The sequence below is a fragment of the Hyperolius riggenbachi genome, chromosome 2 (assembly GCF_040937935.1).
Source record: "Hyperolius riggenbachi isolate aHypRig1 chromosome 2, aHypRig1.pri, whole genome shotgun sequence".
Classification (NCBI taxonomy): Eukaryota; Metazoa; Chordata; class Amphibia; order Anura; family Hyperoliidae; genus Hyperolius; species Hyperolius riggenbachi.
In genome coordinates, this window is record NC_090647.1 from 230,844,855 (window position 1) to 230,870,704 (window position 25,850).

The 25,850-nt window shown below is 45.0% G+C and overlaps 1 protein-coding gene across 2 annotated transcripts in view; it reads left to right on the top strand.

The window, feature by feature from the left end:
- Nucleotides 1-25,850, top strand: part of LOC137546186 (E3 SUMO-protein ligase RanBP2-like) — a 152,951-nt gene that overhangs the window by 90,249 nt on the left and 36,852 nt on the right. For both annotated transcript variants that reach the window (XM_068268292.1, XM_068268291.1), the window contains exons 20-21: nt 159-4,947; nt 23,990-24,163. In XM_068268292.1, coding sequence (XP_068124393.1) covers nt 159-4,947; nt 23,990-24,163 — 4,963 coding nt within the window. The remainder of the gene's footprint in view (nt 1-158; nt 4,948-23,989; nt 24,164-25,850) is intronic.

Consider the following 25,850-nt stretch of genomic DNA (forward strand, 5'->3'; position numbering starts at 1 on the left):
GTTATTGTGTAATCCTGAATTCATCTAGTCTAACAGTAATCATCCAAAAAGGTGAATTAGGGCCTCTTGATGTCAAACTAATGTTGTGCTTTAGCGGAAAGAACTGTGCTGTAAAACTAAATCTTTTTTTTCTTTTCTTTTTTTTTCCCTTTCCACAGACTGCTGTGTATCCAGTGAATAGAATGGCAACTCAGCAGCATATGTACGCCATGCATACACCACCGGTTCAGAACACAGCAATGTGTGGTTCTTCCCTAAGATTTGAATCGCCTGCTACGAATATTTTGTCTCCACAAACCGATGAGTACTATAACTACGGTTTGACTCAAAACACTGCAAATCCTGCACTACCTGAGCCAGGGTATTTCACAAAACCAACTCCGGGAGCTCAGACCACCAAATCAGACTTTGGAAAAAACAGCTTTGCTCAGCCTATGCCGAGTGATGGATCAAAATCTTTCGCAGCATCGTTACAGTCAACCCCAGCATCGACCTTTAAATTTAATTCAAACTTCAAATCAAATGATGGGGATTTCACGTTTACCTCCAATCAAGGTGTAGCTCAACCTAGTATTGGTAGTGAGTGTCTGTTAAGGCTCCTAACATCTGATAAACCAATTGCTGATCAAGGAATAAAGTCGACAGGTTTTGAGCCAAACGCCGATGCCAGAAACATGTTTAGGTTTGGAGAAAAAAGCTTTTTAAATAACATCACGGAGGGCATAAATTCAGGGCAGGATAGGAGTGGTACAAGCTTTGCTCAAAGTGACAGCGTTTTTGGTTTCCAAGGTTCAGCCAAATCAACATTTGTTCCTCCAACATTTGTGCCCCAATCAAGAGATCATAACCAAAGTCATGAGTCAGACGCAGGAAGTGAATATGTAGCTGAAGAAGAAGGGCCACATTTTGAGCCTGTAGTACCATTACCAGAGAAAATTGAGGTGAAGACTGGTGAAGAGGATGAGGAGGAGATGTTTTGCAACAGAGCAAAACTTTTCCGCTTTGATACAGACACTAAGGAATGGAAAGAGAGGGGAATCGGAAATGTTAAGATCTTGAGACACTGCGTGTCTGGTAAGATACGCCTACTCATGAGACGAGAGCAAGTGCTAAAGATTTGTGCAAACCATTTAATAACTACAGATATGAAACTTAAACCCCTCTCCTCAAGTGACAGATCCTATGTTTGGTATGCACATGACTATGCTGATGAAAAGCCAAAACCAGAACAGCTTGCAATTCGTTTCAAGACCTCCGAAGAAGCTGCCCTTTTCAAAGCCAAGTTTGAAGAAGCCCAAAAATTGCTTTTAGCCCAAGACACCAATTCTGAAGCGGACAAGGTCTCTGAAAAGGCAGAAGCAAAGATCCCACACAGTTTTTCTTTAACACAGGATGCAAAAACAATAAAAACTGGATCTAGTTCTCTAGGCTTGTCTGCATCAGCTTTCACATTTAATGTGGACACCTTAACTGGGAAATCTTCTGCTGCTGGACAGCTTGTAAAGGGTAAAGAGCAATGGGTGTGCCGAAAATGCTCTGCCATGAACGAACCAGCAAAAAAACAGTGTGTTCACTGTCATGCACTACGCACAAACAGCACTACTATTAGTGGGTCAGCAAGTCCAACTACTGTTACTGGATTTAAGAATATCACAGTTTCACAGCCTACTGCATTAGGCACAGACTTTATCAAGAAACAAGGACAGTGGGATTGTGACGTGTGTTTAATAAGAAATGAGCCTTCTGCAACTAAGTGTATTGCATGTCAAGCTCCAAAAACATCTGAAAGTGTGCAGACTACAGCTTCATCTGCTTCATCTTTTAAGTTTGTTTCAGCTGGAGACTGTGCACAAAAAGATTTGGGTTCTGTCTTTGGAAAAAAGGAAGGACAGTGGGATTGTACTACATGTTTGGTTCGCAATCAAGCAAATGCTACAAAATGTGTTGCCTGTAATAGCCCCAAGTCGTCTCCATCAACTGGTCCTCCAGCTCAGACCCCTGGGGTTTTGCAAAGCAAACCTGGAAATGAAAGTTTGGCATCAATGTTTTCACGAAAGGAAGGACAGTGGGATTGTGGAGTCTGCCTCATCAGAAATAAGGCTGCAGCAGCCACATGTGCTGCTTGCCTTGCTGCTAACCCAGCTGCAACAGGTGACAAAACTGATCTAAAGCCAGATCTTAAACCAGCTCAGAACTCTGGGTTTTTGCAAAGGAAACCTGAAAGTGAAAGTTTGGCATCAATGTTTTCCCGAAAGAAGGGAGAATGGGATTGTACAGTCTGCCTTGTAAGAAATGAGGCTTCGGCAGCCACATGTGCTGCTTGCCTTACTGCTAACCCAACTGCAACAGGTGACAAAGCTTCAAGTGTTCTAAAGCCAGATCTTAAACCAGCTCAGAACTCTGACTTTTTGCAAAGGAAACCTGAAAGTGAAAGTTTGGCATCAATGTTTTCACGAAAGGAGGGACAGTGGGATTGTACTGTCTGCCTTGTAAGAAATGAGGCTTCAGCAGTTACATGTGTTGCTTGCCTTACTGCTAATCCTGCTGCAACAGCTGACAAAGTGACAACTGATCTAAAACCAGATTTAAAACCAGATCCTAAACAGGGTTTTACATTTGGATTTAAAGCAGGTACTTCAGAATCTTCTGGACCACCTCCCACTGGGTTTAAATGCAATTTCTCTGGAAAAGATGTTAAGTTTGGAACAACGGATGAAACACCAGCATTCTCATTTAAAACTCCAACTACAAGTGGAGAAACAAAATCTTCTAAAGATGGTTTTAGTTTTACTATGCCATTCAGTGCTACTTCATTTAAGTTTGGTACTGCAGAGCCAAGTAAAGCTGAGCAAGGGAAGGAAGCTACTCCCCTCACAAAACCGGCTTCTGAAGAAAGCATGGGTGCATCATCTGAAACAAAACTGAAGTCTGAGGAAAGCAAGCAAAATGAAAGCGGTGAGGTTTTTGCTAATACTGCTAATAGCTTTTCTTTTGCTGATCTAGCTAATTCTTCAGAAGGGTTTGCCTTTGGTAGAAAAGATCCAGATTTTAAAGGTTTTTCTGGAGCTGGGGAAAAATTATTTGTGTCCAAAAGTGATCAAATTGACAAGACCAATACCCCTGCAGAACAAGAATGTGGAGAGGATCTATACAGAACAGAGGATCGCGATGACATCCATTTTGAGCCTGTTGTGCAGCTTCCTGATAAAGTTGATCTTGTAACTGGAGAAGAAGAGGAGAAAATGCTTTATTCTCAGCGGGTGAAATTGTACAGATTTGATGCTGAAACAGGTCAGTGGAAGGAGCGTGGAGTTGGTATGTTAAAGATTCTCAAGAATGAAGTTAATGGAAAACTACGAATTCTTATGAGACGGGAGCAAGTCCTGAAGGTATGTGCAAACCACTGGATAACAACCACCATGAATCTCAAACCTCTATCTGGATCTGACCGTGCCTGGATGTGGATGGCTAATGACTTTTCTGATGGAGATGCAAGATTAGAACAGTTAGCTGCAAAGTTTAAAACACCTGAGCAAGGTGAGGATTTTAAATACAAGTTTGAAGAGTGCCAGCGTCTCTTGTTGGATATACCTCTGCAGACTCCCCATAAGCTTGTAGATACAGGAAGGACTGCGCACTTGATAAAGAAAGCAGAAGAAATGAAAAGTGGCCTTAAAGATCTCAAAACCTTTTTAACAGACCACAGTAAGACTGCTGAAGAGGATACCAATCAGAGCACTATTGAAAGCCTAATAAAAAAATCAAGTGACTGTTCAGATCCTACTTATGAGTGGGATACGTATGACATGCGGGCAGGATCTCTGGAAGGTAATTTGGATGATTCTGTATATGCATCTCCTTTGGCAAGTAGTCCAGACAGAAATCTTTTTAGATTTGGTGAATCTACTGTAGGTTTTAATTTTAGTTTTCAGCCAGCCTCAAGTCCAGCAAAGTCTCCAACCAAGTTAAACCAGAGCAGAGTTTCTGTTGGTACTGATGAGGAGTCTGACGTGACACAGGAAGAAGAACGTGATGGCCAGTACTTTGAACCGGTTGTGCCCTTGCCAGATTTAGTCGAAGTCACCAGTGGAGAAGAAAATGAGCAGACTCTCTTCTGCCACAGGGCAAAGCTTTATAGGTTTGATAAAACTACAAATCAGTGGAAAGAGCGGGGAATTGGAGATTTAAAGATCTTACAGAACTATGAAAGCAAAGCTGCTCGAATAGTGATGAGAAGAGATCAAGTTTTAAAATTGTGTGCCAACCATCGAATTACAAAAGACAAGCACCTAGAACCTATGAAAGGTGCTGAGAGGGCCTGGGTGTGGACGGCACTGGACTATGCTGAAGGTGAAGAAAAAGTTGAATTATTTGCTGTACGGTTTAAACTTCAGGAAGTTGCTGATCTGTTTAAAGAAATATTTGAAGAGGCAAAGTTTTCACAGTCAAAAGACATTTTGTTGACTCCATTTTCTGCTCGAGTTATAACTCCTAAGGCTTCACCATGTGGAAAGGCTGCTGTGGCTATTTTGGAAGAAACGACCAAAGAGAAAACTGAACTACCTGTTCTGACAACCACTTCTCCTGAAAAGTCTGATTTAGCAAGTTCAACTGAGAAAACTCCAAAAAATGTGGTGTCTCCACCAAAGTTTGTATTTGGGTCTGAAGTGGTGAAGAATATATTCGGAACTGAGAAAAAGGCATTTACCTTTGGGAATTCTTCAGGAGCTGGAACATTGTTTGGCTTTAGTTTCAATGCTTCAAATACTTCAGATATGGAAGAGAAACATCCTCTTAAAGCTGAACCTGAAGATCAGGATTCTAAATGTACTGGTAGTACAAAAGACACACCTTCAGTTTTGCAAAAGCCATCACATCAGGTATTGCAAAGTCCTTCTGTCACCTCATCAACATCCTCCACCCAACCTCTGCAAATGCCATCTAGAGGTAAGCACTTTGCTTTTATTTTTCTCTTTTATTAACTTTGCTCTAGACCGTATATTACTGCTGTGATAGTGGTTAAAGCATTCGTCTGAAAAGGAAATCCAAACATTTATGTGAAAAAACCAGCTGTTGCGGTTAGGCACCTTTATACAAAAAGTCAAGGACTAGCCCGCAAATGGGGTGAGGGGGGAAAAAGTGCGCTTAAACTACATATTTTCACTGCAAAGGAAGTTCTAAATGTGGTGTTCACCAACCAATATGCACTTTCATGGCTGCAAGTAAGCATGTTTGAAATTTTCTGGCATGCTTGGGACAGCCTATCTGGATATAGTATACAAAATGTTTAACATTGTATTGTGAAATAGCTATGCCAGTTTTCATCAAAAATTTAGGTTTTCTTTCCACTTCTGTACTGATCATATTTTAGACTTTGGGATTTGATTTTTCGAAAGATAATTGGACTTTGGGTTTGCACTTCAGCATATATATTGTTTAAGGACTAATGTTATTTTCTTTCAATGCTGTATAGAAAATGTATATATTTTCAGTAGTAGGCTAAAAATGGCAAATAGAAACAAAACAATGCTGTTGACAAAATGAACAAACGCTGCAGTGGGCCTTTGTTTTTGCTAGATTTCTAGGTAATTGGGTATTAACTCGTTGACCATACAGCTAATTTGATGGCAGCTGGAGAGGTTAATGCCTGGCAGAGGAGAGGGGAGATTAGTGTCACACACAGGAAGGGGGAGGTTAGTGTCTGACACAGGAGAGGGGAGGATAGGGTCCAGCACAGGAGAGGGGAGTCTAGTGACTGGCATCAGAGGTTAGTGTTGAGGAAAGCTTAGTGTTAGTGGAGTTTGGTGTTAGGCACAGGTAAGGGGATTTTTGTGTTGGGCACAGGAGAGGGAAGGTTATTGATGGGTGTCAGAAGTTAGTGTTGAGTGGAGGTTACGTTAATGCAGTTTAGTGTTGGGCACAGGTGAGGGGATGTTTGTGTTGGGCACATGTGAGGGGATGTTTGTGTTGGGCACAGGAGAGGGGATGTTTGTGTTGGGCACAGGAGAGGGGAGGTTAGTGTCTGGCACAGGAGAGGGGAGGTTAGTGTCTGGCACAGGAGAGGGGAGGTTAGTGTCTGGCACAGGAGAGGGGAGGTTAGTGTCTGGCACAGGAGAGGGGAGGTTAGTGTCTGGCACAGGAGAGGGGAGGTTAGTGTCTGGCACAGGAGAGGGGAGGTTAGTGTCTGGCACAGGAGAGGGGAGGTTAGTGTCTGGCACAGGAGAGGGGAGGTTAGTGTCTGGCACAGGAGAGGGGAGGTTAGTGTCTGGCACAGGAGAGGGGAGGTTAGTGTCTGGCACAGGAGAGGGGAGGTTAGTGTCTGGCACAGGAGAGGGGAGGTTAGTGTCTGGCACAGGAGAGGGGAGGTTAGTGTCTGGCACAGGAGAGGGGAGGTTAGTGTCTGGCACAGGAGAGGGGAGGTTAGTGTCTGGCACAGGAGAGGGGAGGTTAGTGTCTGGCACAGGAGAGGGGAGGTTAGTGTCTGGCACAGGAGAGGGGAGGTTAGCGTCTGGCACAGGAGAGGGGAGGTTAGCGTCTGGCACAGGAGAGGGGAGGTTAGCGTCTGGCACAGGAGAGGGGAGGTTAGCGTCTGGCACAGGAGAGGGGAGGTTAGCGTCTGGCACAGGAGAGGGGAGGTTAGCGTCTGGCACAGGAGAGGGGAGGTTAGCGTCTGGCACAGGAGAGGGGAGGTTAGCGTCTGGCACAGGAGAGGGGAGGTTAGCGTCTGGCACAGGAGAGGGGAGGTTAGCGTCTGGCACAGGAGAGGGGAGGTTAGCGTCTGGCACAGGAGAGGGGAGGTTAGCGTCTGGCACAGGAGAGGGGAGGTTAGCGTCTGGCACAGGAGAGGGGAGGTTAGCGTCTGGCACAGGAGAGGGGAGGTTAGCGTCTGGCACAGGAGAGGGGAGGTTAGCGTCTGGCACAGGAGAGGGGAGGTTAGCGTCTGGCACAGGAGAGGGGAGGTTAGCGTCTGGCACAGGAGAGGCCAGGTTAGCGTCTGGCACAGGAGAGGGGAGGTTAGCGTCTGGCACAGGAGAGGGGAGGTTAGCGTCTGGCACAGGAGAGGGGAGGTTAGCGTCTGGCACAGGAGAGGGGAGGTTAGCGTCTGGCACAGGAGAGGGGAGGTTAGCGTCTGGCACAGGAGAGGGGAGGTTAGCGTCTGGCACAGGAGAGGGGAGGTTAGCGTCTGGCACAGGAGAGGGGAGGTTAGCGTCTGGCACAGGAGAGGGGAGGTGAGCGTCTGGCACAGGATGGGGAAGGTTAGTAATGGGAGGAGGGGTTGTGTTGAGGGGGGGTTAGCGCTGGGCAGAAGCGAGGTTAGTGTTTGGCGCGGGAGAGTGTAGGTTAGTTTTGGGCACAAGTAAGGTAGTGCTCTCCTGATTAAATTCTGTTCCTACTATTAATAGCAGCTACAGTGTCCCCAGTATAAAGTAGCTCTCCACCAGTATAAGTAGCCAGATATGCCCCCATTATTAGTTTGCCCCCAGCATAGGTAGCCAGATGTGCCCCCAGTGTTGGGTAGCCCCAATAGCCAGATGCACCTCTAGTATTAGGTAGCACCTCTCCCCTAGTATACTTTATATAGCCAGGTGTGACCCCTTAGTGTCAGGTAGCCATATGCAGAGTAAAGCGTGAGTATACACCCATCAGCCCTGCTGGTAACTTCAGCATGTCGCACAGTCACAGCGTCTCTCCTCCAACTTTTCCAGCAGTGCAGGTAATGACACCCTTAGAGGGCGTGCGTCAAAGTGGAGACCCTGAACTGTGCAACATGGTAATATTGTTGGTGTCGCTGATGGGGAAGTTGTACACACACTCTGCTTATGGCTGGGCAAAAGGGGATACTCAGGGAGGCATAGACATGCCCTCTGGGCTCTGCTCCCAGAGGCTACTGCCTTTCCAGCCTCTACCTCAGCCCTCCCTGTTCTTGATCATAAAAGACACTGTCCTCATCACTTTGAAATTTGGTTGTTTGTGATGGTCATGTGAAAAAAGTGCATCCTATGGAAACATTTAACCATTTTAAAGCACAGATTCTTATATTTACTTAAGTAGCATTGATAAGCATATTATTTTGTATGTATGTAATGCTAGCATCTTCTGCAGAGCTTTTACTGAGTATATATAATCTTGTCACTAACTGTCCCTCAGAAGACTATCTAATCACTACTTAGATGTCCATTGCAGTCTAGGGCCAATTTAGGGGGAAGCCAATTAACTTATCTGTATGGTTTTGGGATGTACCGAGTGTGCAGAGAAAACCCATGCAGACATTGGAAGAGCATAAAAATTCCATTCAGATAGTGCCCTGGCTGGGATTTGAACAGAGTGCTTGCTGTCCACTATGCCACCATGCTGTCCTGGTGTGATCTATAACAAAAATTTCCCATTTACACTGTTTAGTCTATTGTGCAATTAAAATAAACACCATTGCAAATTTCCTTTGTAGGAGAAATGCATCCTTACATTTATCATTGCCTGATTTACAGAACATGAGAATCCAGACTATGGGCTGGTGCACACCGAGCGGGTTTTTCGGCGGTTTTGGTCAATGTATCTCAATGGCGTGGTTCACACCAGAGCGGGAGGCGTTTTGCTGAAACGCATACTCCCGGGGTGAGGCATTTTTTGAATCGCGGAGGCATTTCTGCCTCAATGTTAAGTATAGGAAAAACGCAAACCAATCTGAAAAACGGCAGTTCAGAGCGGTTTTGCAGGCGTTTTTGTTACAGAAGCTGTTCAGTAACAGCTTTACTGTTACAATATATGAAATCTACTGTCTACACCAAAACCGCTACACAAAACCGCAAAATGCTAGCTGAAACGCTACAGAAAAATAAGAAAAAGTTTCAAAATCTGCTAGCATTTTGTGGATCTGCCAGCGGGTTTTGGTGTGCACCAGGCCTATATGAAGAATGACCCATGGGGAAACATGCAGCAGACATTCAGAGCATGTCTAACTTGGCACTTTATGAAAGGAGGAAAATCTGTGCATAAGGGCTGGTTCACACTAGCTGCACGCCATACCATTCTGCTCTGCCTATTACTTGACATAGACTGGGTCCTCCCTAAATTTGTACAGCACAGTTTAAAGAAAAGAACAAAGCATCCAGGGACATTTGATGCAGTGGAATTATTGAACCTTGAAAAAGGAATGCATAAAATTGACAGCTTTAGTTTTGCTATGATGTGATTGTGTACAACCCTCTGAAAGTGGAACTCTAATCTGAAAGGCTTTCTGTTTTTAGTTGTTTTTTTGTATACCTAGGGTTAACTTGCAGGCAGTGTTTTCACCACCTGAATGTATGACATTCAGTGATGTTTGGAGATGCTGATGATAAAGTGCTTGCTTAGTGCAACACCCCATTCAGTAGCATCAAGGCAACCACCAACTGCCAGCTCCTTATTACATGTAGTGATTTGAAATTGCAATTGATCACTTACTGCTCAGCAGCTGTTATTGTGGCTAACCCAGCATGTTATGTGCAGCAACAGATTAAAGGGGCACTTTAGCGGAATAGTTTTTTTATTTTAACAAGCATGGGGTGTATTTATGAAAAATATGCAGAGCTGTGACATACCGTATATTCCGGCGTATAAGACGACTGGGCATATAAGACGACCCCCCCCAACTTTTCCAGTTAAAATAGAGTTTGGGATATACTTGCTATATAAGACTACCCATCTTCCAACACACACCAAATAACAATTAAAAAAAAAATCGTATACTGGTGCTATGTATGAACAGATACTGGTGTTGTACTGTCTGTGGTACCCAGTATATAACAGTATATAGTCAATTGACTGGTTGGATTGGTCAACTCTCCCTAAGTGGGTCGGTCAGCTCTCCTTGTCTACCTGTTTCAGAACGGTATGCAAGAATAGATCGCGCCTCTTTCACCTGTCTGGCCCACCCTCATATCCTATTTACCTGCCTCTCAGATCTCACACATGTGCGCCTGCGCCACTTCACTGCAGTCCTCAGCAGCAAGTTCTGAGAGGCGGTAACAGGATAGGAGGTATCACCCGGCATCAATGACACCCGGCGTATAAGACGACCCCCAACTTTTCAGAAGATTTTCAAGGGTTAAAAAGTAGTCTTATACGCAGGAATATACAGTAACTTACTTAATAATTTACTTGTGGGGGATGTCAATAGTAACTGGCACATTTATCTCCCTTCATGTTTCTGGTTGGACCGGTGGTCCTGCCTGCCTTCCTCCTCATTGTTCCTACCAGACACATGAAGGGAGATTAATTCTCAGAACAAAACTTGAAATACATGAAATCAGCAGAGTGACAGGAATCGGGTATTCTTTAAAATGAAATAAATATGGCAGCTTCCAAATGCTCCACACGTTAGGTGTCATTCAAGAAGTGCTCCCTTTTTATACATCAATAGCCGTATTCAAATGAGCATTATTTATGATGGTTTTGTGTGTCGCATATGCCGTTCTTAGTTCTTGCCATACATGTAGTTTATGCATCACTTTAGCTGCAATGTATACATTTTCATTTCCAATTTTTTCATATCCTGTTTAGGCCAATTTAGCTGTATGTTTCACATTTTTTGTTTTGTAGGATTTGATTTTAGTCTTTTTAAATCTGATCCTGCAGCCTTTTGGACTTGTACAACTCCCAACAAACCTGACATGGAAGGTATTTGGGTGCAGTGTGCTGAGCAGACACTGGTGACTTCAAGTGTCTTGTATTTGTTTGGGAAACACAATTTTTGCAACATTAACATGCATGCTTGCTGGGATCTATAGATGCCATTTGTTGCAAGTTAATGTTTCCTCAAATACTATACTGCGATGAAACTCATAATCCTGAACTGTTGCAGAATTATTATTTTTTCATTCAGGAATCTAATGAATCTAATGAATGACTGTGTAAATGTTTGACATGCTTGCAGTTTTGTAGAATACATAGTGTAAGGCTGTGTTCCCACTTGAGCTGAGAACGGACATATTGGCGTCCATTCATTAAAGGCAGTTTTGTAAAATCATTTAGCTTGGTAAAATACAGCATTCGGTATGGCACTTTTTTTTCCAAATTCACTAAATATTTTCCGCATGAGGTAGAAGTCCGGTAATTTACAGAACATGCTCCAATTCACTAAGCCCTGCTGAGTAAGTGTGACTTACCAGCTGTGGAACCGGTCAGGCAGGAAGCTGTGTGTATGAGTCGGGGTATTCTGTCCAGTGCATCTCCAACATCCCTTTATATGTACTACAGCCATCAAATTTTCACATCTAAAGGGATGCTGAAAAGCCTCATAAAATGTCACCTTCCCCTGCACTGCTACACTGAAGACCCACCTTCCACTATGTTGGATCAAATCTGGATTTGGGATGATCAGATATGCAAAATATTCCAAGTTGATGCAAATGTATGCGAATATTTTCAGCTTGAAAATGGGCCAATCAATTTAAACGAAACGGATGTGAAATCTTGATCTGCTAGAGCGGTAATCAAGGATGGCTGGGTTAGGTCACACTTTAGCTGCTCCTTTAAAGCCCGACTGTCAGAAAGGCTTGGTCAAGGAAACAAAAGTAGAGAAGCAGGAGCGCTCCATAGTGTAACGACGCTTTCTTAAAACAAATTGCGCAAATAAAAATTCACTTACTAGATGTAAGTTGAATACAAGCATGTAGTCCGGCTTTGCATTTGCAGCCTTAAAATCCTTCCTTGGTGGGTGCACCTCAAACTGGTTATCTGACGAAGGCGTGGAACGCCAAAACGCGTAATAACGCCACCAGCACACGTTTATCCCTTGGGGAAGCATCCAGGGTCGCTCTCCACCCGATCCACTCGACACTGGTGGCCACGGCAGTTTGAGGTGCACCCACCAAGGAAGGATTTTAAGGCTGCAAAGCCTGACTACATGCGTGTATTCAACTTACAGCTAGTAAGTGAATTTTTATTTGCGCAATTTGTTTTAATAAAGCGTCGTTACACTATGGAGCGCTCCTGCTTCTCAACTTTTGTTTCCTCAATCAATTTAAACCTTGGTTTAAATTGATTGGTCCATTTTCAAACTGCATAAATTTGCATAATCTGAACAATTTGCATCTCATCGATCATGCCTAATGGGGATGACAAGCAGGGCTTTGTGGCTCTCCCTATTGTCTGTCAATGTTACCACATGGGGAAAGCAAGGGTAGAGCGAGTTATCGGCTGGTAAGAGCTGGAGAAAAAAAAAAATCTGTCAGTGAACGGCACCTTTTTTTTAGAAATAGAAGCTGTTCACACTCGTCAGCCTGCCGCGGACCTGTGAGATCTGTTGCAGTAAGTGGGCCACACTTTTGTGCAGTCTGCAGTACTCCCAGGCAGGTGGATATATATATATATATATTTTTTTTTTTTACCCCACAGAGGACTAGACACTACTGTCCGATCCTGCCGGCTGCACATGATCCAGCTACAAGTGGGAACACAGTCAGCCATCGTAGCGGACACTACACTTCCCGCTGGCCGCATGTAGATCTGGCACAAGTGGGAACACGTTGAGCCATTGTAGCAGACACTACACTGTCCACTCCCGCTGGCTGCATGTGATCTGGCTACAAGTGGGAACACAGTGTGCCATCGTAGCGGACACTACACTGTCCACTCCCGCTGGCTGCATGTGATCCTGGACAAGAGCCTAGTTAAATATTATCCCTTTCTGCGTACAGATTTGATAGACCTGTGATATCCGTGTACCCAGCAATTAGTGTGCAGGTGTTCAAGCGCCAATCTGCTGAGGAATAAAGTGTCATCCACTTCCTGTCTAATGCAACGGAAAGGCAGTATTTGTAACCACATGCATGTCAATGATTGTCAGGTGATGAGGTTACAGCAGAAAATCCAGCATTCTGTATGGCGGATATTGTTGTGAAATCCCTCCCACAGTGTGATGCCAGCACTTAGTTCCTGACAATTAACTGTCTGAGAACCTCATTGCATTGTGGGAAATAAGTGCTTTACAACTGCCAAGCAACCAGTAACTCTCTCTCTGCATATGTATATCTATAAAATATTTTTAAGCCTATCGCATTGTTAGGGGGTGTGGTTATAGATAAGGCAGTTGGTGCAGGTTTTTTTTTTCAGGGCTACCAGTAGTAAAGATACATGCAGGATGGTTGTGGATCAAACAATATGAACACATTACATGGCAAATATCAATCTTTTCTTAATCTCTCTTCTATTTTTAAAGTTCTCGCTTTGCAATGTATTTATCTATTTTTCCACCTTTTCACTGCAGTTTCTCTTTAAAAACAGTTTCAGGTTGAGATCAAATTTCCAGTCTTGTTTGTTAAAGTGAATGTGTACCGTATTTAACATCACATCCATTAAGTGACTAAGAAACCAATATTTTAGTTGTTTCGGTACTTGCATATTATCCCGTCTGGAAAGTTTGGCAGGTTTTTGTTCAAGTTCTGTTTGATTCCCAAGCCAGATCTAACCATTCTTTGAAAGCTGAAAGTCCCGGCTTTCCTTTGTACTGGGTCCCAAGTCGACGCAATTCCCCATTCCCAAGTTGGGGGGGGGGGGGTGGGGTGGGGTTGGGGGAATGGTGTCCTCTGCACAGTGGAATTGAGTCTACTGCCCATGCCAGTAAGACAGAGCGGAGACGTAGCTGCGCTGCTCATCCATCTGTACTGAGACCCAGGGCACTTGACATAAGTTTTTTGAAGACACAGATTTATGGTGCGAAGGAAGACTTACCGGGTGTGCTGCTTGTCATCATGTCTGGTTCCTCCCGTACTTCTGTAATTGCACTTTCTGCAGCCAAGCTCAAGGGACACCCCTCCTTCAAAACCCCCCATAGCTTGGGAACTGATCATCATACCGATTCGGAACCCAGTGCAACAGAAAGCCGGGACGTTCAAAAATGGTCAGATCTTCCTGGGGGAGCAAAGAGTACTTTAACAAAAAGCTGCCAAACTTTCCAGACTGGATAATACGCAAGTACCATTGTTTCAATTGGCCCAAAGAATAATTCCTAATGACTGAATGATCTGATAATTTTGACCAGGGGTGAATATTGCATCACATGTGCAAGGCTTGAGGGATAAAGCTGCAAATTTGTGTGCAAACCCTTGGCTGGCAGATTTGTGTCTTAAAGATGTTGTAAGTTGCAACATTTTATTTATTTTATCTTGTGGGCATTTCTGCTCATCATTGTTGTGGATGCAGCGTTACTGTATGTATAAATGGAAAGGATCCTCATTAGGTCACTCCACTACACGGAAAAGTATCCTCATTAGGTCACTCCACTACACGGAAAAGTGGTTTCTTGCCAGATATTTAATCTATCAATTTATTTTCTTCTGTTGGTCCTTTTTGTTTTTTTTCAGAGACTCTTGCTGTAATACATTATGGCACGTACATAATTCATAGTCTGAAAAATGGTACCCATTTTTGAAAGAATGATCTCAGAAAAAAAAATTCATTTAGGAATAATGTGGAAAAGCTTTTTGTCATGTTCTTTGGTGTGTGCAGATAAAAAGGGCACCAGGGTTCCTATAAAGACTGATGCTTTTTGCTCCCCTGTGCGGAAGGCATTATGATACTCCTTCTCATGTACATACCTATGCTATTGTTATGATTGAAATTTAAGCCAAAAAGGGCACCAGAGGCGCCCTGGTAAAAATGGCAATGCCACAGGCTGCGCTGTTAATAGCCACAATTAGTGGCTGTTAATTTGGACGCTGGAGGCTAAGCGCCCACTATTTATAGCTGCAACTTGCACCAGAGCCACCTGCTGTTTTATCAAGCACATCCCCTGCCCAAATTACAGTTACCGTATTTCGCGCCGTATAAGACGCTCCGGAATATAAGACGCACCCAGGTTTAGAGGGCAAAAACCAGGGAAAAAAATATTCTAACCTGGAGCATCCATATTCCAGGAGCGTCTTGTAAATGTTCTCCACCAATGATTGTGTCTCCCATGTGCTCTCTTCGGTCCCCCATGTACTCCCTTCTGTCCCCAGTGTGCGCCCTCCTGTCTTCAGAGTTTCCCCAGTGTGTCCCCTTCTGTCCACCATATGTCCCCAGTGTATCCTCTTATATACCCATGTGTACCTTCTGATCCCATTGTATCTGTCCCGGGTGTCCCCAGTGAATCCCACTCCCCTGCATGTTCCTCTGCCCCCTCCATGTGTGCTGCGCTGCCCCCAGTATGTTCCTCTGCCCCCTCCATGCGTGCTGTGCTGCCCCCAGTATGTTTCTCTGCCCCTTCCATGTATGCCCCCCCTCCCGGCATGCCCGCATGTTCCTGCTGCCACCACCCCCCCCTGCTCCCGAGTATGTTGCGCTGCCCCCCGCATATATGCTGCATTGCCTTCCGCATATATGCTGCGCTGCCCCTGCATACCTGTATGTTCCTCTGCCCCTCGTATAGCGATGAATTAGCGGCAGTAAGCGGCTCACCTCCTTCAAAGTTCCCGCAGTGACAGCAGACCTTTTATGTCCCGCGCGGCTCCCCGTAGTGGAGGCTTCTGCTAATGACGCGAACAGCAGAAGCCTCCACTACGGGGAGCCGCGCGGGACATAAAAGGTCTGCTGTCACTGCGGGAACTTTGAAGGAGGTGAGCCGCTTACTGCCGCTAATTCATCGCTATAAGAGGGGCAGAGGAACATGCAGGTATGCAGGGGCAGCGCAGCATATATGCGGGAGGCAATGCAGCATATATGCGGAGGGCAGCGCAACATACTCGGGAGCAGGGGGGGGCAGCAGGTACATGCGGGCATGCCGGGGGGACAGCGCAGCATACACAGTCAATGCAGGGAATCCCCAATGTGCCAGCGGGTTGGCGGTTCCTATCGGCGATCGTTCATTAGTTGGGGATTCCCTGTATTTGTCGTATAAGACGCAGGGACTTTTTCTCCCCATTTTTGGGGGAGAAAAAGTGCGTCTTATACGACGGGAAATACGGTAATAGCTGCTAACTGCAGCTATTGACATTTGCGGGATAGGGTTAGAGGGGGGTTCTTTAGTGTTAAGCATGGGTAAAGGGTGGTCCTTAGTGTTGGGTGTGGAGGGGGGGGGGACTAAGGTTTGGCACCATAAGGCGAGTATTAGGATTAGGCAGTGCTGTTAGGCACCACCAGGACGGGATCAGTTAGTGTTATGGATTGAAAGGGAGTAATAGAGTTAGGATAATGTGAGGTTATAAAGTAAAATATTGGTAAAGACTACTAATATTTTTACCTTTGGAATTAACTAGTTGAATATCGGTAATTTTTCTGATATTCTTGTGGCCATCTCCACCCTTTTTTTACATGTATGCCTTTGGTAATCCTAACTGAAAAACGCGCATTACCCTGACCAAAAGATTACATACTCTAGAATGTCCAGGTGTAGTCGGTAAGTTTCTTAGCTATTAAGAAACCCTTTGCATTATATTCAAGGCTGCATTGATTTGATGGTTACTAAAGTGCGAACTGTTAAAGGTTTTGCAGGCAAAAGTCATTCAGCTTTCTTACTTAAAGAACATAAAGGTTCTCACATAAAGAACATAAAGGTTCTCACATAAGTTAGCTTACCAGTCAGTAGTTCTCTTGAGTAAAGACAGCCATATACTGGTCGATTGCCCAGCAGCTAGATCCCTCTGTGTTTGAATCTGATCAAAGAGGGATCTATTGGCTGCCTACACTGCAAACAGATTTTGAATCGATTTCACTATGAAATCGATTCACGATCTCTGGGGCTGCCGCTGCCCCCAGCATACATTACCTGATCCGGCCGGCACGAGTCCCCCGGTCTCCGCCGTCTCTTCTCCGCTCTGGGCTCCAGCTTCACTTTACTTCCTGTCGGGGGAAGATTAAACAGGGCGCTCTACTGTTTAAACTTCCCCCAACAGGAAGTAAGTGAAGCTAGCCGGAGCCCAGCTCGGAGAAGGGGCGCGCCGGCGGGACAGGTAATGTATTGCCGCAAGAGTCGGTTGTCGGACATTCAAGCGCTGCTATCGACGCACTCCCGACCCGCCGGGCGAAATTTTCCGCCCGGACAGATAGACTGGATCGATTTCGGGCGGAAATCGATCGGTCAGCCTTTGCGCATCGATTTCACAGCAGATTCAATCACAGTGATCAAATCTGCTGTCTATCGACGGGAAATTGAGCAAGTGTATGGGCACCTTAAGTCAGTCAGACCACACAATTCTGTAAGGAAAAGATGGCTGAATTCATGTCAAGCTGCAAGCAACGTCTATTGAAATGCAGCGTTTTCTGATAAAAAAAAAAAACTGTCCCACAAGGCATGGTAAGGAGACAGTTGAACAAAAAGTTTGCAAGGTATGATTGCCAGAGAAAAGCCATAGATACATGAACACCTACAAACAGTCCATTTGCAATATAGAAGACATCTAGTGAAGCCTCAAAACTTATATAAATACAAAACATTACATGAAGAGAACAGAAACTGAACTTTATGGTTACAACTATAAACTGAGTGTAGTTAACCAAGGCTCTGAAGCACACCATTCCTACTGTGAAGCTTAAAGTTGGATCTCTGCTTTGTGAGGATGTGTGAGCTACAGCAGCACGGGAGTAAATACAAAAATAGTGGCTAGATAAATGTTAATTATTACAATAATATTTTAGGAACATTTTTGTTCTACAGCCAAAAGCTGCACATGGGGTGCTTTTTGACTTTCTATCATGTTTTGAAACATAAGGCCAAATCAAACCTTTCAGTGACTACAGCAGAGAAACTGAATATTTTGGATTGACTCTCAGTATCCTACTTTGGGGAAATCCCACAATTCATGTTAAGCTGGCTACACAACATACACTCTCTAGATTGTCCAGTCTTGAGTAGGAATCAGCAGATTGAGAATGGTTTGAACAAACTGTTTAGATAAGCTCTTACTACTGTTGACAGAAGTGCTAAGATTGGACAGGATTTCATAATCCACATTATATTGCAGGTGCCAACTTAAGTAATAAATAATCAGGACCTTGGAGATTGTTTTGCCCTCGGAGAGGGCAGTTTTACCATTTACTCAAATAATGAGCCTTATTCACGATGTTCACAAAGAGCAGCAAGCTGCCTTGGATGCTAAAGTGGCCATTACTGGAAATCTGTTTTATCGACTTTTTAATTCTGCCAGGGATAGATGACAAATATATGCATTATTTCATTATTGCTCTTCAACACTACACTTTGGTTTTCACTTTGTTCTACAGGGGTTATTATGGCTATCAGCAGTATCTGATACAAATGTTTAGCCGAGGTGTGGTAAACAAAGTAAAAAAACAGCTGGGTATTACTAATGGTTGGCAAATATATGGCTTTCCTTCAGGGCTGTGGAGTCGGTACAAAAATCCACCGACTCGGACTCCTCAGTTTAGGATTTCTTCGACTCCGACTCTTCTAATTTGCATATTACAATCTTGTTGATTGGAAGTATGTAACATGACATTCGTCTCTGTTAACGCTTAGGAATTTTAAAAGACAACTGAAGTGAGGATATGTGGACTGCCATATTTATTCCCTTTAGTCATAGACGAAAACTAGTCCTTGGTAAGAGTACTTGTAAAAGGTACAGACCGGAACAAAGAACATCTATCAGGCACTACGCAATGTAACTGTGGGTACATGTAAGAATGATGTGCAGGTACTCTGCCGGGGAATGAGATTCTTCCTCTATTACACATTCTTCATGAACAATCTGAACCAGGTTTATGGGTGATAGACAACACCTCTGTGTTCAATGTGCACAACATTCTCAGTGGATTCCCTGCAGCTCTGTGGGGAGTGCACATGTAGAGTATAGTACTACTGTGTAACAAAGTAAACCTGAGACAGATGAAATTAAAGTTTTATACATACCTGGGGCTTCCTCCAGCCCCCTTCAGGCTAATCAGTCCCTTGCTGTACTCCGCCACCTGGATCTTCTGCTATGAGTCCAGGTACTTGAGCCAGTCTGCACTACGCACATGCACACACTCCGGCCGCCGGGAGCGTACTACACCTGCGCATCACTATTGCGCAGCTGCAGAATGTTCCTGGCTGTGAGAGCGGCACGTGGCCGGACTGCTCTGACTGGCTGAATTACCAGGACTCGTAGCAGAAGATCCAGGTGGCAGAGGACGAAAGCGAGGGACTGATTGGCCTAAAGGGGGCTGGAGGAAGCCCCAGGTAGGCCTGAACGATATATCGTCTGGGGACCGAAATCGCGATCACGGAAATGACGATTCCGTGATCGTCAAAGTGCCGATTTTCACATGTCCCTCTGCACTCTGCAAGTGCAACCAGTCTGTGTTCTCCCAGTGTGCGGAGCTCGCCGCTCCGTACAGCGGCGGCTCTCATTTGCGGCAGCGGTTCACGCTCTCCTAACGTAGAGGCTCTCACTTTCAGTGGCCTCTAACTCCGCCTAGCGCCTATGTCACAGCTGGGCGGGCGGCAGAGTCCACCCACATGCTTATCGGGCTGTCAATCAGGTGCTTGGCCACAGGCTCTCTTCTACACTCGGCGGCAGCTCACTCCGCCTAGCGCCTAGAATAAATCTCGCTTCAGACCTCAGAGTTAGCAGGGGCATGTGTGCCCCTGCTAAACCGCCGCTATCCCGCGGCTTAACGTCCCTGTCCCTGATCCCCCAAATCCCCTCTGTAATGCGGGGGAGCGCTTCCTGGTTGGGGCAGGGCTAACCGCCGCAGCCCTGCCCCACGCGCGTCTGTCAGCGCGTATCTCCGCCTCTCCCCCGCCCCTCTCAGTCTTCCTTCACTGAGAGGGGCGGGGGAGAGGCGGCGATGCGCCGCTGATAGACGCGACTGGAGGCAGGGCTGCAGCCGTTAGCCCTGCCTCCAGGAGCGACCAAGTCTGCGACCGTGTCGCAGTGGGGGGTTTGGGGGTCAAGGGACCCCCGTTTAGCGGCGCTATTGCGGCGGTTTAGCAGGGGCTAACTATGAGCTCTGAAGCGAGATTTATTCTCGCTTCAGAGTCTCTTTAAGTTCTGCATACTGAAAAGTTGCTGTAGTCTGCTGCTGGGCATGCTACTGCTGTGTGCATTTGTGCAAAGAAGCCGAGTGGGATCACTTAATCCTAAACAGACTGGCTGAAGCTTGACTAACACAGTGCTGAGTCAGACTCTTAGGCCTGGTGCACACCAGAGGAGTTTTTCTGAGCGTTTTGAGTTTTTAAATCTGCTGCTAATGTTATCCTATGTGTCTGTGTACACTGGAGCAATGAGGTTTTGTAAAAAAACCCATAGCATTACATTGGGAAGAGCTTTTGAAACCTCTAAAAGATCTTCCCAATGTAATGCTATGGGTTTTTTTACAAAACCTCATTGCTCCAGTGTGCACAGACACATAGGACAACATTAGCAGCAGATTTAAAAACTCAAAACGCTCAGAAAAACTCCTCTGGTGTGCACCAGGCCTAAGAGAGTTTTAGTGAATTTAGTGCTAAAGCTTGATTTGAAAAATAAAAAAAATCGTGAATTGAATCGAAATCGCAATTTTTGACAAAAATAATGCAATTCAATCTTTTCCTAAAATCGTTCAGGCCTAGCCCCAGGTATGTATAAAACTTTTCTTTTCATCCGTCTCCGGTACCTTTTAATTTGTAGTCTCCGAACCAAATTTTAACATATCAAATTTTTGATTTCATGAGCCAACAGAGTGCGTATATTTCCATAAATGGGCATTAACGCAGAATTATTTCCATCTCATTGACCATCTCTATTAGTGACACGGTTACACATCAGGCTTTATTCTTACAGCATAGATGTTATTTAGTATATATGTTACGGCCAGAACCCGAAGTTTGGCCAGAACTAGAAGTGGCCGGCCACTTCGGGTTCTGGCCGGCCAATGCGCGAACTGGCCGCTGCGCTGCGGCCAATGTGAGGAATGAAACAATTCCTGTAAGGTTTAATGTGATGTTGTGGCCGCAGCGCAGCGGGTAAATGTATCACACATCTTTACTTTATTCAATGGCATTAAGCCGCCCGGCTTTTTCCCTCCGCCTCTCTCTTTCCTCACCCCGCCTCTCTCTCCTCCCCCCGCCTCTCTCTCTCCTTCTCTTTATGGGCACAGCCGGGCCAGGGACACGCGTGTCCCTCCGGAGTCGTTCGTCGCGGCAGGAGGGAATCCTGCCGTTCTTGCAGAGCGGGTGCTGGCAGAAGCGATGTCTGCAGCCTCCCCGCTCTGCTCTCCTGCCGCGACGAACGACTCTCCTGGACACGCGTGTCCCCCGCCCGGCTGCCCATAAGAGAAGGAGAGAGAGGCGGGGGGAGGAGAGAGAGGCAGAGGGAAAAAGCCGGGCGGCTTAATGCCATTGAATAAAGTAAAGATGTGGGATACATTTACCCGCTGCGCTGCGGCCACAACATCACATTAAACCTTACAGGAATTGTTTCATTCCTCACATTGGCCGCAGCGCAGCGGCCAGTTCGCGCATTGGCCGGCCAGAACCCGAAGTGGCCGGCCACTTCTAGTTCTGGCCAAACTTCGGGTTCTGGCCGTAACATATATAAGAGATTCCTGTGTACACATCATATATACAGTCACAAACAGATATGTATATCTGACTTTAAAAATACGAGGACTGCTTTATTGAAGCAGCACAATTAACTAATTTTGATTGGTTTATTTCATTTTTGTGGACTAAGCACAGCTATTACTGTGTATATAAATTATTTATGATGACTATCTGAGAAATTAAACATTTTATAACATTTTCTATTTTAATTACAGTTTAAATTCATTAGCAGTCGGTGCATTTTTTCCTGACTCCAGGCACCCAAAATTGCTCCGACTCCACAGCCCTACTTTCCTTTCACTTTTATACTTGTGTGAAAAATACCTCTAGTGTCTGAGCACTGTCTTCATTGCAAGCATTGCCATCAAAGACTAATATCAACTGCCTTCTCTGACTAATCTGTATGACCTGTGAATCTATCACATGCAGACAGAGAGGGAGAAAGTGTAGCTGCCCTGAAATACAGTATATCCACCTGGCATAATCCAGCTTCACTGGCTTGTAAACTTGTTGTCAATACAGCTGAAAGGAGAAACACTGGATCATGGCATACAAGGCTCAGAGCTATAACCAATTAAATTTATAGGTTAGAGCAATCTGAGATTTGCAGCCATTTTCCAGTGTCTTTGGGTGCTCTCTGATGAAGTACATTCACCATGCAGAATCATTTTGTCAGCCTACAATGTACTTCCTTGCACAAGCTTTTGGCAGCAGTGGTAAGATTAATAAAAAAAAAAAAAGTCCATGTGAGCAGGAGGCAAGCAAATGGAGTAGGGTTGCCACGATATACCGGTATGACGATATACCGCGGTATGATTGTGCATGGTAATCGTACCGTGCACAATCTCATTTTACTGGTTTTCAGGGGGGCGGAGCGACGTGGCGGTGCACGCGCACAGCGACGGGGATAAATACTCATCGGCAACCAGGTCTGTTCTCCACGCTGTACTGGGCTTCATTGTTGTTCCTGTTCTTGCATCACATTTCCCTGAAACAGCGCCCCCTGGGTGCTATTACAAGGAGATGATGCAAGCAAAAACAGGAAGTAGAATGAAGCCCAGTACACGCCTGAGGACTTGGCTGCCGACAAGTGAGTATTTGTCCCCTCTCCCTCCCTCCCGGCTCTCTGTGCTGCGGCCACCTAATTCTAGCTACACCTACCACTGGCTACCTATGCTGCGCCACCTACCACTGGCTACACCGATCCCTGGCTACCTGTGCTACGCCACCTACCACTGGCTACACCTATCCCTGGCTACCTGTGCTGCGCCACCTACCACTGGCTACAGCTACCACTGGCTACACCTATCCCTGGCTACCTGTGCTGCGCCACCTACCACTGGCTACCTGTGCTGCGCCCCTACCACTGGCTACCTGTGCTGCGCCACCTACCACTGGCTACACCTATCCCTGGCTACCTGTGCTACGCCACCTACCACTGGCTACACCTATCCCTGGCTACCTGTGCTGCGCCACCTACCACTGGCTACAGCTACCACTGGCTACACCTATCCCTGGCTACCTGTGCTGCGCCACCTACCACTGGCTACCTGTGCTGCGCCCCTACCACTGGCTACCTGTGCTGCGCCACCTACCACTGGCTACACCTATCCCTGGCTACCTGTGCTACGCCACCTACCACTGGCTACACCTATTCCTGGCTACCTGTGCTGCGCCACCTACCACTGGCTACACCTATCCCTGGCTACCTATGCTGTGGCCACCTACCACTGGCTACACCTATCCCTGGCTACCTATGCTGCGCCACCTACCACTGGCTACAACTATCCCTGGCTACCTGTGCTGTGCCACCTACCACTGGCTACACCTATCCCTGGCTACCTGTGCTGCGCCACCTACTACTGGCTACACCTATCCCTGGCTACCTATGCTGCGCCACCTACCACTGGCTACACCTATCCCTGGCTACCTATGCTGCGGCCACCTACCACTAGCTACACCTATCCCTGGCTACCTATGCTGCGCCACCTATTACTGGCGGGTGGGGGCACATTATTTAATGTAAAGGGGTGGGGCCCAGGTCCAAATAATTGTTTAATACCGTCATACCGTGGTATTTTTTTTTTTTTTACGCTGATCATACTGTGGAATGTCATACCGTTGCAACCCTAAAATGGAGAAACTTGCTTTTGTGAATGACACGGATTTGGGCCCCCATCTGCACGTTTTAGTACACCAATGTGACAGTGCAAGCAGTGCTCAGACACTTGAGTCCTTTCCTAAACACGAGTAAGGATTACAGGTAATGGAACCCCATTATGTTGCATCCACAAAAAAAATGTATTGACATTCCAGCTATTGTACTAAGGTATTTTAATGTGAGAGAAATGGCTTAATCAGACACCTTGCTTACTAAGTTATTTTCTACACCTCCATACTTTCTAACGTGTATATAACCCACCTGCTGCTGTCTAATAAATGTTGGCTACAATGCGTGTTTGTCTCTCATTCATAATCTATATCTTTATCTCTTGAACTTTTTTTGTATAGCAAAGAGTAGTACTTCCCTAGAAGCAGATGGGTCCCCTGATGATGTGGTTCTTGTGTATGAGATGATTCCATCAGAAGAGCAGAAAGCACTAGCAGAAGAGCTGCTCCTTCCTCCAACGTTCTTCTGCTACAAGAATAAACCTGGCTATGTCAGCGATGAGACGGATGTTGATGGTAACTACTTGCGCATTTGTGTTTTATAGGGAATATAAGGCTTTTTGCGTTTGTGTTTTTTTTTAAACTAATTGGAGCAGTAAAATCAGTTTTTATGAAGTGTTGGGAAAATGTGAAGTATATTCTGTTCAATGTATTACTATTGCACTGTACATGCTGATTTGACTAAGTTGTTTGCAGAACAAACTTGCTTTTAATACTGTGTGTCCGTACACTCATTCATTTTCATATTTGATTCCCTGCATATTAGATTCCCCAAAATAAGAGAGCAATCGACTTTTGTAAAGTTTCTTTGTCGATAGAAATCATGTGAACAGTAGCTGATTCCTGTTTAGTTCATCCAATATTTTCCATGATTCTGATTGACAAAAAAATCCATTTTCGGATTTGGAGCATGGAGGCACATCATCATACAGATCGATAAGTGAAGCAATATCGCTTAGTCACTTGATGCAAGATTGCTAGATGTATGGCTACCTCTATTCTATGTATATGAAAAATATGAAGCATACTGCCCAAAAAGCGACTGTGTATGAAAATGTAACACGTTTTTTATTAAAGAGACACTGAAGCGAAAAAAAATATATGATATAATGAATTGGTTGTGTACTATGAATAATTACTAGAAGATTAGCAGCAAAGAAAATATTCTCATATTTTTATTTTCAGGTATATAGTGTTTTTTCTAACATTGCATCACTCTATAATATGTGCAGATTACACAACACTCTGCATTCAAAATGAGTCTTTCAGAGCAGTCTGTGAAGTAATAAACTCTCCTCTGCTAGAGGAAAAGTAAACAGTTCAATTACAGTTGAGATAATAAAAGTCAGATAACAGCCCTCTCCAGGACTAAGTTAGTCAGAGAGCTTAATAGCTTTTTTGCATAGAGATAACAACTGGAGTTTCTCAACTCTTCCTGTACTGGAAACAATTACACTGATGTATCTGATCTTAATGGTTTTTCTCTTAGCTGTACTACACATACAAATCATAATATCATCATTTTTTTTTCGCTTCAGTGTCTCTTTAAACACCATAACACATATTAAACAATACCAAATATCAAGCACTATATTAAAAAGCACCAGCACTTACCAGCCCTATAGTTTAAGCACCATGCATATAAATCATTTTTCATAATAGCAAGGACCAGTCTCTGAGACCAGAGTTCTCTGTTGCACATAAGTCAATGTGCAAGAATGCAATATTTTGTAGCACAAAGACCTCACATATAATGTAAACTGTCCTTGTTGTTAAACAACTTGGGTAGGTAACGAGTGTATCCCATTGCTTGGCAATCCCAGGTAGTGACACACATAAAGTTCCAGCATAAAGTACTGCATCTATGGTAACGTTCCTTAGTCAGATGTACTTGCAGTATGGACATACATCCATGCAGACTAAAAATCTCTCCTGGACAAACTTCGATTATGTCACAGTCTGGAATAGTATGACTTGTATCGCAAGGATAGATGCAATCTCTTGTAATGTCACCGGCTGCATAAAGCACAGTTGCACATATATGCCCAAAGTGAAAGAAAACCGATATGTCAGTCTTTCATCATCCCCGGTTGAATAAACGTATGAGCTGCTCTCAAAAAGGACAAACTGTGGCAGCCACCGCAGCTCTAGAGGATGCGCGGATCATACAGGTGGGAACATGCCAAAGTTGGCGCTGGGCCCT